Source organism: Ambystoma mexicanum, chromosome 3q (genome assembly GCF_040938575.1).
Source record: "Ambystoma mexicanum isolate Mex_15411 chromosome 3q, UKY_AmexF1_1, whole genome shotgun sequence".
Taxonomy (NCBI): domain Eukaryota; kingdom Metazoa; phylum Chordata; class Amphibia; order Caudata; family Ambystomatidae; genus Ambystoma; species Ambystoma mexicanum.
The window spans coordinates 303,781,584-303,795,035 of NC_090926.1; the positions used below are offsets into that span (position 1 = coordinate 303,781,584).

Here is a 13,452-nt window from a genome sequence, read left to right on the forward strand (position 1 = left end):
GAAAAAACACTTCAAAAAAAGGCCTCCAAGTCTTGGCACTTAGTGGGCGTCCCACTTGAAAAGGTGCAATCCTTTCGTTATCTGGGTGTCCCCTTTAGCAGAAACAACCTTGAAATACCGATGCAAGAAACTCTTTGCTCGAAAACTAAAAGCCTGGTTAGTCAGACAAAAAAGCTTGACAAGAAATTCGGTCGCATTTCTCTCCAAGCCACCCTAGCCTTGTATAAAGCTAAAGTAGTTCCAGCGATTGCTTATGGAGCAGAGGCCATGCCAGGGATTCCAACAGACATCTGGAAAAAACTCAAAGGCTCTTTCTGGAAGGCTATTCTTAGTCTCCCTCCTTCTACACCAGCTGTACTAACTCGGAAAGAACTAGGCCTAATATCCCTTGAAGCCACAGTAGAGCTCAATGGCCTAATGCTCTTCAGGAAAATTCTAACATCAAAAGAAAGAATTCACGGGATCATCCACGAAGAGCTGACCAAGGGCGCTAATAAAATGCTAGCCAAATAGACACTTAAAAACTTGACTTGCATAGATGAAATTGGAAGCTCGAAAGAATAGCTATTTAATAACCAAACGAAAACGGCGAAAATATTAAGAGCAAAACTGGTGTAACACACAGGACTCTGCGACAAGATACAAATCGACAAGACCCCTTCCAGTCAACGCTCAAAAACTAAACAAACCGGCAAGTTACCTGTTAAAATTTCCAAATAAAAGGCTGTGTTCGATCTTTTTGAGAGCCCGGTTAAACATCTTAAATACAAACAAAATCCTAGCCACCAGAGATAAAACTAGGCTAAACTGTTGTAGATTTTGTAACCAGAAGAACTTAATTGAAACTCTAATCACATCTGCTTCTAGGGCCTCTCGTCAAACAGAAGGACCTCACCTAGGCCACCTGTTCACGGATCATTGTAGCATGGATGAGGAATACTGGTGGACCTATCTCATGAATGGCGCTAACAGGAAACCAGTCATAGCAGTTAGGAAGTTTATTGAAAGTTTGGATCTTCATAGCAAAAAATGAAAACGTTCTAAAGGATCCCACCTGCGCTAGTACAAAAAATAAACACACAAAAATAACAAAAAATAATGAATGGGATGATTAATCCTTAAAGGATAGAACTGAACAAACAAAGAAATAAGGAACCAAAGATTAATTGAGTAGAGAAAGAAGATGCAATAACGAGATAAAGAGTCCTTCAGAGCTCCTCTGTTGCATAGAAAATGGGGTCAGGACAGCAGTGGTCGTTCGCGGTCTTGCAAAGGGTCTGCAGGCTTCTCTGGTCTTCTTCAGTTACTTCGGTTTACTGTGGTCGACTTGCTTTAAACGCCAAAAGCCTCAACTTTTATACACTTCCAGTGCCCACTCCTCTGCAATCTCTCTCAGCATTTTACAGAAAGGGGCGTTTGGCTGTCCAATCAGGACAGCCAGACCCCTTCTGGGAGCTGGACTTATTCAGGCACTCTTGCAGACAAAGGACAGGGGGAGTGAAAGACTCCTCCCCCCACTTCCTGCTTGTCCAGACACTCAGACGCCTAGGCGGGGATAATTACTGGTTCCAGCCAAGGGGGGGGGGGTGGTGGGGAGACGGGGGAGACTACACTACCGAGGCTATGGACATACACTGCGATAAATACAAAATACTCAATAGTTGGTACAATGCTTCCACTGTCACCAGCCATAACTAGGTGATTGTGGCTAAAAAGTCACAGGAGCAGAGTGAAGGGGGATACTAACTATCCCTTTGGCACTCCACTGAAGGTGGTGTTACATTCTCTGACTATAGAGTTTTAGGAGCGGTTCTAAGTATCTAGAACTGTAGTTACTGTAGGATAAAGAAAACTTATCACAAAGGAGAGCACCAAGGGTCCTCAGCAACACTGCCCATAAGGAGCTGTGTGCTGCAATAGTAAAATACAGGTGCCTTTAAGAGTTATGGAGGAAAATAGACGCCATAGGACAGGTAAAATACAAAGAATAAGGTTCCAAAAGACAGAGCCCATAAGAATGATCGAGTGAATGGAAAAAGGCTCCCCTCCTTCAGGATTGAAAGAATAGGTTCCAGAAGTCCAGCAACAAGTGTGGGTCTCACTAGGAGACGGGATGAAGCATAAAAATGATGAATCTACCTAACTACTTAACTTATTTTATTAATTTGTCACTGAATGCATTAGGAGTGCTGTGCTAGATTCATTTTTAGTGTGTTTTGGGCAAATAATAGTGTTTTTGTATAGTCCTGTCTAAATTTAAGTTTTGTGTGGATTCATTGTGGACCACTGACCCTAGTCTCCTGAGAATAGCTATGCCTGTTCTCCATTGCTACCTTGATTGGATTTTTGGCGTACTTTGATTTGAGTCATCACCCGAGGCCCTTTGAATTTCTAGAGCTACCAAAACCAAGATACCCGCTGCCCAATTTGAGTGCATCATTGTGGGAAGGCCGAATCCGCACATGTCTTTGCTGAGCCTTCAAGGACACTACAGAGACACAATCCAACTGGCCTAGAGTGTGGGACTGCAGAAACTGAAGAAGACTGACCGGGCAAATAGCATCCTTGGTTGGTGCTGCAGAAAAGGCACCAAAACCACAGTGACCAAAGAAGTTGATGAAAGCCGTGCCAGCAGTCCTCCCTCGAGACTGCTGCTGAATGATCCCGTCCTTTGTCCTGTCTTCACTCATCAGACCAAGGAATCCGTAGGTCGGGTTCAGTGCTGCAACATTGCAGAGCATCCACCACAAACGTTTTCTTCAAACCTAAGGTACTGTGGGACAAAAAGGCATTGCTTACCTTATTCCATAAAGTCGCTTGAGAGCGTTGGAGTGCACGTAGAGGTGTCCAGGGCAAACCCCTCTTACCTCTGACACAAGCTGCTGCTTGTGTCCCTTTAACGAGTCCTTTAACAGGCTCTCCAACATTGATTAAGCCTTATTGTATCTAGGAAGAGACTAGAAAGTGTCCACAAGAAGATTTGACTTCTGGTGCTTTTCAAGACTTTAAGCTTCTCCAAACTGCCTTTTAGCTAAGGTTGTGTTTTAGACTTCCAAAGACTTGCCTTTCAGGGTGTTAGGCAAAGTTTGCATGCAGTACCCTCTGGGACCACTACACACAACTATGACTACAGGTGTAAGCAAAACCAACCTTTGGTATAAGTCTGTACCACAAAGTTTTTGGTAGCGAGCTGAGCAGCCAGGCTTATCTCAAGAGGCAATGTGAGATTGTAATGAGGTTACACAGAGGTCTACAATCACAAGTATTCAAATAGATTCTTATACTCAAGGTTTCTGGGTAAAACACTTATTAATGTATTACACAGTCAGTTAGAAAACGTTCACTAAAAAGAGGCCATCGATATCACACACAAATATACTACAATACTTCACACTATCCGGTTCTGGGGCATTTAAACTACTTTTAAGGAGAAGCAAAATGGCATTCAGAGCATTTGAAGTAGGAGCAAAAAGGCATAAGTTAAACGAATAGTAGAATTGTTCTTAAACAGTGCAAATAATTTGAGTTCACCAGAGGAGTTGCTCCAATGCAATAGGTAGGCCAAAGTCAGTGGGCTACAGTCTTGTATAAATAAAAGCGGTTCTGGTAGTTAAACGGAAAAGTCTTTGCCACGGTTCTCAGAAGTAGTTCATAGAAAAAAGATTCATATGTCGGGTAACAAGCTGACTAGGCCTGCAAGTTGCCAAAGTTTCACACACTTTAGCAGTGAGAGGTAAGTTCTCTCGGTCGGGTTTTCACAGTACCTTATTTTGAAGAAAAAGATGCAGCTGAGGACTTCTGTTCCTGGCAGTTCCTGCAGATCTTGCTGTTCTTCAGCCTCGGTTGTGGGGACAAGAGGGGTGATGGCGGGGGGACTCCTGCACTGCACGGGGACTGGTGAAAAAGCTGGCAAATCTTTGATTCCGGTAGCTGTCTTCAAGCACACAAACTGGTATGCTTCTGCCTGGCTATTCGGTTTCCTGCAGCACTCTGAGGACAATACAACCAGCTCCGAGAATGGTATCCGGGTGGCTTACGAGCTGATTGGTCCCACCAACTCAAAGGAAGAAGTCGTCCTTGAAGGGCTTCTCTGTCGAGATGAACTTGGCGATTCAGACCTGCAGCAGGGCTTCAGCAGGCAATCCAACAGTCCAGGAGTTGCAGCAGCTGTCCTCTTCCAGCTAGTCTTCACTTCTTTCGTTCCAGTGGTCGACTCTGCCTTCCAAGCCAAGACTCTCGCCTTTTAAAGAGTTTTTCCCCATCCAGCCTAGCTGCCACTCACCCAGCAGGGTGGCTGTCCTTGCCATACAGCCAATCACGCCAGAGTGCATTTGGGTCTCTTAGGAGACTAGGCACAGGGTGTTTTGGGCACCTCCCTCACTTCCTGCCCACCCCAGACACTCAGGCGCCAGAGGCGGTCTTCAGTCCTGAAGCCTGCGAAAGGCGTAGGAACAAAGGGACCAAACCTAGTTTGGCATGCAGAGACAAACTCTAGAAGAACCTTTCCAAAAAGAAATGACGAAAAAAGAAGACCGGGACCCGTTTAAACAAAGGAGGCTCGGCCACCATTTTGAAAAACATGGCTCCCGCGATTTAATGCTACCGGTGTTTGTGGTGGGGGAAAAATCATGGTTGTTCGTTGTAAAACCACTGCCACCAGCCATTTCGAGAGGAAAATGTATCATTGGACTGCTACATGAGTTTCTAGACATAGGGGATACTAGATAACCCCTCCAGCACTCTATTGTAAGATAGGGTGTGCTGGGTTTAGGAATTTAAAAAGACTAGTAAAGTCAATTTAACTTTACTTTTTTGGGCAACAGTAGTTTATCCCAGAGAAGGTTTCTAAACCTTGGGACAGCCTAAAAGGCCTCCTTCTGTCACTGCACTGGGGGTAGTGTGCGACACACATGAAAAGATGATGCCTAGGGAGTTGTCTAGAACTCAATATTCAAAGAACACAAGAGTAAAACACACATTAATATACATGAGAGAGTGGGAAAAAGGGTCACGCTCTCTCCAGGTAAGAAAATCAAGTCCTCAAAATCCAGCAAAGTTGCTGGGGGTCTCTAAGGTGAAGGGAATTAGCACATTTATGAGAATTCTCCCTAACACAGGGAAACCACCTCTAGAACCTGAAGCACTACTAGGATAACACTAACCAACTGTTTTCCTTCCCAAAAATCACTATCCTAAATGTTCATGCTGACTAAATACAATTACTGTATTACTTTGTGGGTGTGCGTTATTACCAATAGTACGGTAGACCTGTCAAACTCCTGTAACTAAAGTGCGCGTTCAGCAACTAAGAAATGGCCTTTTGAAAGTATTGTAAAGTATACCTGTGTGTGTTGGTTTTTGTTTTAAGTATTCAACAGGAACTCTTGTGTAATTATAATCTATATTTTAATATACATTTGTGCTTCCTTGATGTGGATTACTATCTGGGTTCAGTGTACTTACCTACAGCTCATCTTAAGAGAGCTTCCTCTCTCTTAAGATAAGCCTGACTGCTCTGCCAAGGTCTCTGAGTAGTACAGACTGATACTAAAAGATAGGGGATCTACAGACCACTGTAATAGCTTACTGAAGTCGTACCTCCAAGTGGGACTTTAGGAAAACTTCCCTAGCAGTAGGTGATGCAGGAAGATGGACCCAAGTCACAAGGAATACACCATAGCTTCATAAGTGCAATCCCTATGAAGAGAGGGGGGTGGTGTGCCCAAAAGTCTCAATGCTTTGCCCCAGAACATAGCTGATGCAGGTTAAGTACTTGTGTCATTGGTAAGTAAATGTGTTGTTCTCTTTCAGTTTCACTACCCAGGTGCTACGACCAAAAGGCAGTGGAATGGAAGGCTACAAAGAGATGTGTTCTAATGTAATGCTATGGAGGAGAGGGGAAGACAAATGCTTTGGTTAACTTAACCTCCCTTATTCAGATTTTCCCAGAGGATTGGATGGCTCGACTGGTGGGTCGCTGATGGTAGATTTTGCTGACGTTGGTTCCAATGAGAGGTGACGGGAGCTGCGGATGCAAGGATTCTTCTGGTTGTTTCCAGGAGCATAGTGCAACCCTTGTTGATGCAGAATTGCAGAAATCACTGATGCAAACCTCTTCTGGACACTTCACAGGACGGGGGAAGGCGCATTCCAGCCACAGCCACCACACACAGAAGGTAGACGTCCCTCCAGTCGTGGTTGAAGAACAACTTGCAAAGCAGGATCCCTTGAAGTTGGGAGGCTGGAAGTCTGCCGCAATCTGGCAGCCTCTGAAGTTCCGGCTGCAAACGATGAATGGTGAAGTTTCTAGCGAGGTAGCCCTTCGGAGAGTTGGTCAGACTACTGGGTGGTCCAGAGAAACTTCCAAAGGCTCATTACGGCTGGTTCCTCAAACACTTTGAGACTGGTTGATCCCACCAGTCCAGAGGCAGATCCGCTTCTTGTGCAGGAAATGTTGACCCTGCATGAAAAAGGTTCCATAGTCTGTACCTGTAGCGGAGAGGAACCAAGGATTCTCCATCTTTCCTAATACCCAAGAAGGATGGAAGACTGAGACCCATCTTGGACTTGATATACTTGAACAAGTTCCTCAGGAAGGACAAGTACAAGATGGTCACTCTTTCTCAGATCCTTCAGGCCCTCCAACTCAAGGATTGGACAGAAAGTACCTGAGGTTCGCCGTTGACGGTTCACATCAGTTTCAGTTCTGCCATTCGGGCTGACCTCCGCCCAAGGGTTTTCACCAAACTGATGGCGGTGGTGGTAGCGAGTCTCAGGAGAGGGGGGATTCATGTCTACCCCTACCTGGATGATTGGCTGATCAGGGTGCGTTCTCCCGAACAAGTCCTGAATCAACTCAACTTCACCTGCCACTCATCACAGACTGGGCTTCTCCCTCAAGTACACGAAGTCCCATATGACACCATCTCAAAAGCTCCAATTCAATGGGGCTCTACTGGAAAAATCCTTGGGAAAGAGCTCGCCACCCGAGGTGAGGGCTCAAGACATTCTGCAGATAGTGTCCAAGTTTCAGAGTGCCCAGCGTCTCTTGGCCTTTGACATTTTGAGGTTGCTCAGCCTCATGGCATACTGCATTTTTCTGGTGCCAAAGGCTCGCTCGAGAATGAGAACCCTTCAATGGGCTCTCTGGACACAACGGTCTCAGTTTTCGGGCAACATACCAGACCTACTTCAGGTTCCAAGCAGGGTCGCACAGGATCTTCTGTGGTGGGCCTGCAAGGACAATATTATGAAGGGAGAACCTTTTTGGCAACCATGGTCTGAGATAACAGTAGTGATGGACGCCTCACGGGGTGGGGAGCCCACGCCACTGATATGACAATCACTGGTCGTTCGTCTCCATCAGAGTCCTAACTACACATCAATCTTTTGGAGCTGAGGGCAATCAGACTTGTGCTGAAGGCTTTTCTGCCCTCTGTACAGGGAAACAGTGTCCTGATAATGGCAGACAACTCAGTGGCCATGTACTACCTCAACAAAAGAGGTGTAGTAGCTTTACTACCACTGTACAGAGAGGCAATGCAGCTCTGGTACTGGGCAATTCAAGAAGGAATCTCCCTGTCAGCAGTTCACCTAGCCCGGGAGGAGAACACAGCGGCGGACGCTCTGAGCAGGCAGAGCACAGTCTCCCACAAGTGGGAACTAGCTCAGGAAGTCCTTCAAGAGATATTCAACCTTTGGGGAACCCCTTAAGTGGATCTGTTTGTGATCAGTGTCAACCGGAAGTGTGAACTGTACTAAAGGGAATTCGCGTTTCCTCCAGTCCCCATCCTTCCTCACGTGATCAGGAGGTTAAGAAAGTTCGGGAAACACATGATTCTAATAGCCCCGGATTGGGCCAGGAGGATGTGGTACCCAGACCTTCTGGACATTTCCATCTGCCTTCCAATACGTCTTCCACAAATAAGAGGACCTTCTCTCGAAGAGAGGAGGGTCAGGTTCTCCTTCCAGAGGTCCAGTCTCTCACCCTCCGCACATGGTTTCTGAGTGGCTGAGATACAAGCATTGGGACCTCCCGGGTGACGTCATGGAGATTTTGCCTTCAGGCAGAAGGCCAGCAACAAAATACTTGTACTGCTGCCGTGGGAACAAATTCTACAGCTGGTGCAGGAACAAGAATTTAGACCCTTTACTATGCAAGACACCAGAGGTGTGATCTTTTCTACTGTACCTAGCCAATCTGGGGCTCCAGGTTGGAACAATTAGACTATTTGTGGCGCTATCCATCTTTAATCGCTCATCTGAAGAAACATCTTATTTTAAGATTCCACTGGTGATAACATTTCTGAAGGGACTCGCCAATGTGTTCCCTCAGTCTCCTTTTCAGGTTCCTGTTTGGGACGTTAATTTGGTGTTAAAATGTCTACTTCTAATCTGTGCACCATTTGAACCTCTACATACATGTCCATGTAGGTTACTAACGTTCAAGACCATTTTGTTAGTAGCACTAACTTCACCCCATAGAGAGTGATTTGCAGGCACTCATCTAAACCACCCTTTACGGTATTCCACAAGGACATGGTCGTCCTGATGGTTAAACCTTAATTTTTGCCTAAAATCCTTTCAGATTTTCATGTAGGGCAAAAGATTGTGCTACCCACTTTCTATCCTCCACCTCATCCTAGCAAGGAGGGAGAGAGGTTGCACAGGTTAGATCCACATAGAGCTCTAACCTTCTACATTTCTAGATTGTCCAAACTTCGTCTGGATTATCAACTGTTTATAGATTATACAGGTCAGGCTGCAACAAAGCAGACCTTATCAAGATAGATAATTCTAGCAATTTCAGAATGCTACAGGCTTGTGGGCAAAGATCTGCCAGAAGGCTTGGGGCCCATTCCGCCAGGGGCATGGCTACCTCTTCGGCTCTGCAAAGAGGTGTTCCTATTCAAATCATTTGTGAGCCAGCTACGTGGTCTTCAATACACGCGTTGATGAAGCATTACTGCCTTGATTCTTCCTTTCGTCAGGAAGGAAGCTTTGGAAAAGCTGTCCTCCATTTGTAAAATTCTTACTCCCTCCACCAAAACAAACACTGCTTTGGGAGTCTATCAAAGGTGAGGAATATGTCAGTGGACACAATCCATTCAAAGAACAAGTTACTTACCCCCTGGTAACGTTCTTTCGACTGGATGTTCCTCCCACGTATTCCTCATCGCCCTCCCACCTTACCCCACAGTAGAATTTTGCATGCTATTACAGGTTTCGCTCCTTCAAAGCTTAGTGCGGTGAAACCCGTGTTCATGCGGGTAGTTCTACTGAAAGAAAAAACGGATGAAGCCAACGGGTGCTGTGAGTGCTTTATATACCTTCACATCCTTGAGACGAAGGCCGTCGAGGGACATTGAGTCAACTGCATAGACGCATAGAACCCTCTGCCGAAATAAAACATTCTGAAACTGGATATTGAATACATCAAAGATGAGGAAAACGTGGGAGGAACATCCAGTCGAAAGAAAGTTACCAGGGTAAGTAACTTGTTTGTCTGATTTAAGATGTTTTTTTCTGTGAGCCATTCCTAGCTAACTCCCTAAGGATTAGTGTTTATGGGAATTTGGGGAGGGTGCCTTCTTCGACACAATTTGAATCCCTCAGTATGCAAGGTCTCACCTGGTCCTTTCTACACTAATGTCCCACCATGTTCTCCTCCCAACCACTCTACTATCCCTCTGTTATACTCCGCCTTCCTACCTCCAACTTTGATGTTACTGTTTTTCCTCCTCTCAATACCTCCCTTCTGTAGTCCTCCCTACAACTCTCTCATTACTTCTCTCCTCTACTACACCACATCTCTGCACTTCTCATTACTCCTGTTCTATTACCACTCCACTACTACTTGCTATTACCACCTGTCCTTTTCTCTACTACCTCTACCTCTCCACTACTTCTACTACCTCTCCTCACTACCACACGCTACTACCATCACTACTACTACCACCTTTCACTCCCAGTCCTCTAATCACTACCACTACTACCCATATTTACTCCTGCTGTACCAGTACTTCGCTTAATCTTCTCTACTCATCACGATTTCACAGCCACTCCACAAATGCCACTCCAACAGCCTCCAGGCTTCCTTCCATGCACTCGTCCTCTGGTACCTCCGATGTCCTCCTTCCACCTCCTGTCCACCTCCCACCACTAAACCATCTCCAGGCTTTCTTTAAATAACCATCCCCCTTGCAGGTTTGGTCAATTACCCATAAACAACCACTAACCTAAGGCAGTGTGATGGGTGAGGGGCTTGGATAGGCTTCAAAAGGGCTTGTAGGCCCTGTTGCGTTTGACATGGGTCCTGCAGCGGTTTATAGGGAACCACTGTTCCCTTTAGATTACATCCTTCTTGCTGGCCTATTCTTTTAGAAATCCCTAGTGGACTAGTGGGTTCTCAGTTTAATACAGAGAATCCATGGTGTTGTAGTGATGGTTCCAGGTGAGTGGGGACCAGCAGCAGTCCACTGCTGGAGCTGTGCACCTCTTCCTGCTTCTATGTCGACTTGCGGTCCTCCTGAGGCATCCTCTGGCCTTCAGACTCTGCAAACTCTCCCTCATTGGTCTGCCGCCTCTGCTGCTGGTTCGTCTCGCAGTGCAACACCATGGCCTGTGTCTGTCAGGTAGGCTTGTGCTACCTTCTTTCCTCGTCTTGTTGGGGCATCAGTGTACCATCAGAGCAGATAATGCAGGGCTGGCAGGGAGCCTGCCTGCCTGCACTTGCACTGACACCAGAGAGGGCATTAGGGGTTTGACTCACTCCCTCCCCTGACTGGGCCTGGGAACAGGCCCTGTCCCCAAAATGTTATAAGGATACACAGCATCCTAACTGCACTTCACTTTAAGCTGATGTGTGCAGTTGGAACAGTACAAGAAATTCGCTAAGCGAGACTAGTGTCTTAGTACTAATAGTCTTAGGGACTAATCAAAAAGAATGAGCAAAATTGAAGTAAAGCGGAGGGCTTGAATTAACTACAAAATGTCAGGAGGCAAACAAAGCAAAAAAAAAAAGTGTTTCCCAAAGAAGCCTATGGGAGGAAAGCAGCAAAACGAAAATCTTAGCCAACAATGGCTATTCCCACTGTGAGAAAGCAACAAAGGACTACAAAGACAATGGCCACTTCACAGGGATTAATGATGACTTAGTAGACATTTTTCTCATTGCAGGGAACAAGTGGTTACCAGTGTGGTGTAAACAAAGACTAAACCACAGTGCAACCAAATCTTATAAAACCGCCACCTGTAACTTCTTTCCAGGAACTCAACCAAGTAAAACTTGTTGAACTTCCAGGTGCTTGTAGCCTTACGGGCTACCAAAGCATGTTAAACTTTCAGTTGCTGTCTCTAGTAAGACTTAGTCTTACAGTTTTTAAAAAAAAATGAGTTGGACAGCAAAACAAATGGCAACAGTCCAGGGCTCTAGCTTGCTTAGAAAGAGAAAAAAACAGGGTACTGAACTAACAACTTGTCTTCTTTGTTTTACAGGAACTATCCTTGCTGCCTTTGATGGAGCCAGCCATCACTGTAAACTTCAGCCTTTTTGCCCCCTTTGGCAGCAGTCCAGCCAATGGCAAGCATCATTTGAAGGGTACCTTTGGAAGTGCAGTACTAGACAGCATGCCAGATTATTACACCCATCTGCTCTCTAAGGTAGCTTTTTCATATTGTTTAAAGTTGAGCTGAGGATGAAAATTCTTTGTCATGATTTGCTTTTTGTTTGTCTTCATCAACTGTCTATGAATCTGCAATGCCTAGATGTACCCAGCAGTATAGTGCACTTATAATCGTCACCCCTTCACAAGAGTTTTCTTATTTTATATTGCTAATGGCCAGGTCTTTAGCATTATTTGGATAGAAAGATGTTTTGTCACACACAAGCATTCCCGCAAGGTGACTCCGGCCATGTGCTTGCTCCTAGCTAAACCGGCATGTGCTGTACAGGTGCTCTACTGCATGCAAATCATTTTCCTTTTTTGTCCATCACTACTATTCCCAAAGTCACATAGTTTAGATGTGTGTGTGTGAGTGAGAGATCGATCTGCACGTTTTCTGCTTGTAGTTTGTCCTCCACCGTTTTGGGTCTTGCTGCTGAGTGATTGAAAGGCTAATGGTCCGTACTACACCTCTGTAGAGGGGCCCCAATATTTTTTCTGTATTCTTTGACTTTTACCTTGGCGAGTTCTAATCTGAGGCCTTCAGATTCACTTTCCCTGCCTTTTGCTAATTTCTTTACAGGAAATTGATCAGTCTTTCAGACTATCAGTACCGGGAAACTGTTTCTCTTTCATCTTTTACTTTTTTTAAACTTTTTAAAAAACCTTTTTAAATTGCACACTACATCTTACAATGCAGTGCAAAGGGAATACTTTTGTGTCACCCTAGCCTTTTACACTTAAGAATTGTGCTTACTTTTATATGTGCATAACTAAAGACCAGCTGGTGGCAGCAATTATATTTGTACCATTTTTGTGTTATTTCAGGTGTACATATTTGCATTTACTGCATATGGCTACTTAACGTGGCTAGTGCCCTAAAATGGCCACGCTACAAGATTTCCGCTTGTTCTATGGCCATATTATTGTTTGGCTTTCTTCCAGCCTTGCCAGGTCCGGAAATCACATACAAGGTCATGCACTGGCCTGGAAAATCTGGGCATTCGTGGACTAGTTATGCCTTTGTATGTGTGTGGCCCAGCAAGTGGGTGGGACTCTGGTCTCACTCCATGTCTGTGGTGTCAGTGAGTCTAGTTGTGGGGAATGAGTGAAACCAATGGTTGTCCATGGTTGGACAACTATTGGCTGTTTGAATGGTGCTGTTCATTATGGATTTTGGATAAGAGGATGACTTCTGCAGCCATTTTTTCAGATCATTGTTGGAGCCAAACATATCTCGTAGAAGATAACTGACTGACTATCTTAATAAGACTCCTAAAGATGCCCAGTATCTTTTCCCTTCCATCCCTTCCTGCATCTGGCCCTGTGAAGCCCTGTTGGACTAACTGATCTGTGAAGGGCCTCTGTTGTGCTCCATCCCTTGGACTGGTGGGACCAACCAGTCTCTACGTGTTCTCGATGATCCAGCCATCCTGATCCTTCGCAAGTGTCCTTGGACCACCTGGTGGACTGTCCAGTTCTCTAGTGGGCTTCGTTGATACAACCATCGCTGTTCTGCTTTTGCAGATGGAACTTTTGGTGGTCGCCAGCTTGTGGTATCGCCTTCCTGCCAAATTTCAGCCTCCCAACTTCAAGGGATTCTGTCCTGGAAGGATTTCTATACACGCAACTGAAGGACGCCTGCAATCATCGGTGTGCGGTGGGTGTCGTTGCAACCCACCTTCCTTTTCATATGAAGTGTCATGAGGGGTGCATTGGTGCATTCTGCATTTCTCTATCAATGGTAGGAAATGGGGGTTTTGCTCACATATTATGGGGGAAACTGACT

At 45.4% G+C, this 13,452-nt stretch overlaps 1 protein-coding gene across 3 annotated transcripts in view; it reads left to right on the plus strand.

Moving 5' to 3' along the window:
• KMT2D (lysine methyltransferase 2D) overlaps positions 1-13,452 on the plus strand; it is a 2,224,302-nt gene that overhangs the window by 1,684,210 nt on the left and 526,640 nt on the right. For all 3 annotated transcript variants that reach the window (XM_069653836.1, XM_069653837.1, XM_069653838.1), the window contains one exon: positions 11,497-11,661. In XM_069653836.1, the coding sequence (XP_069509937.1) occupies positions 11,497-11,661 (165 nt within the window). The remainder of the gene's footprint in view (positions 1-11,496; positions 11,662-13,452) is intronic.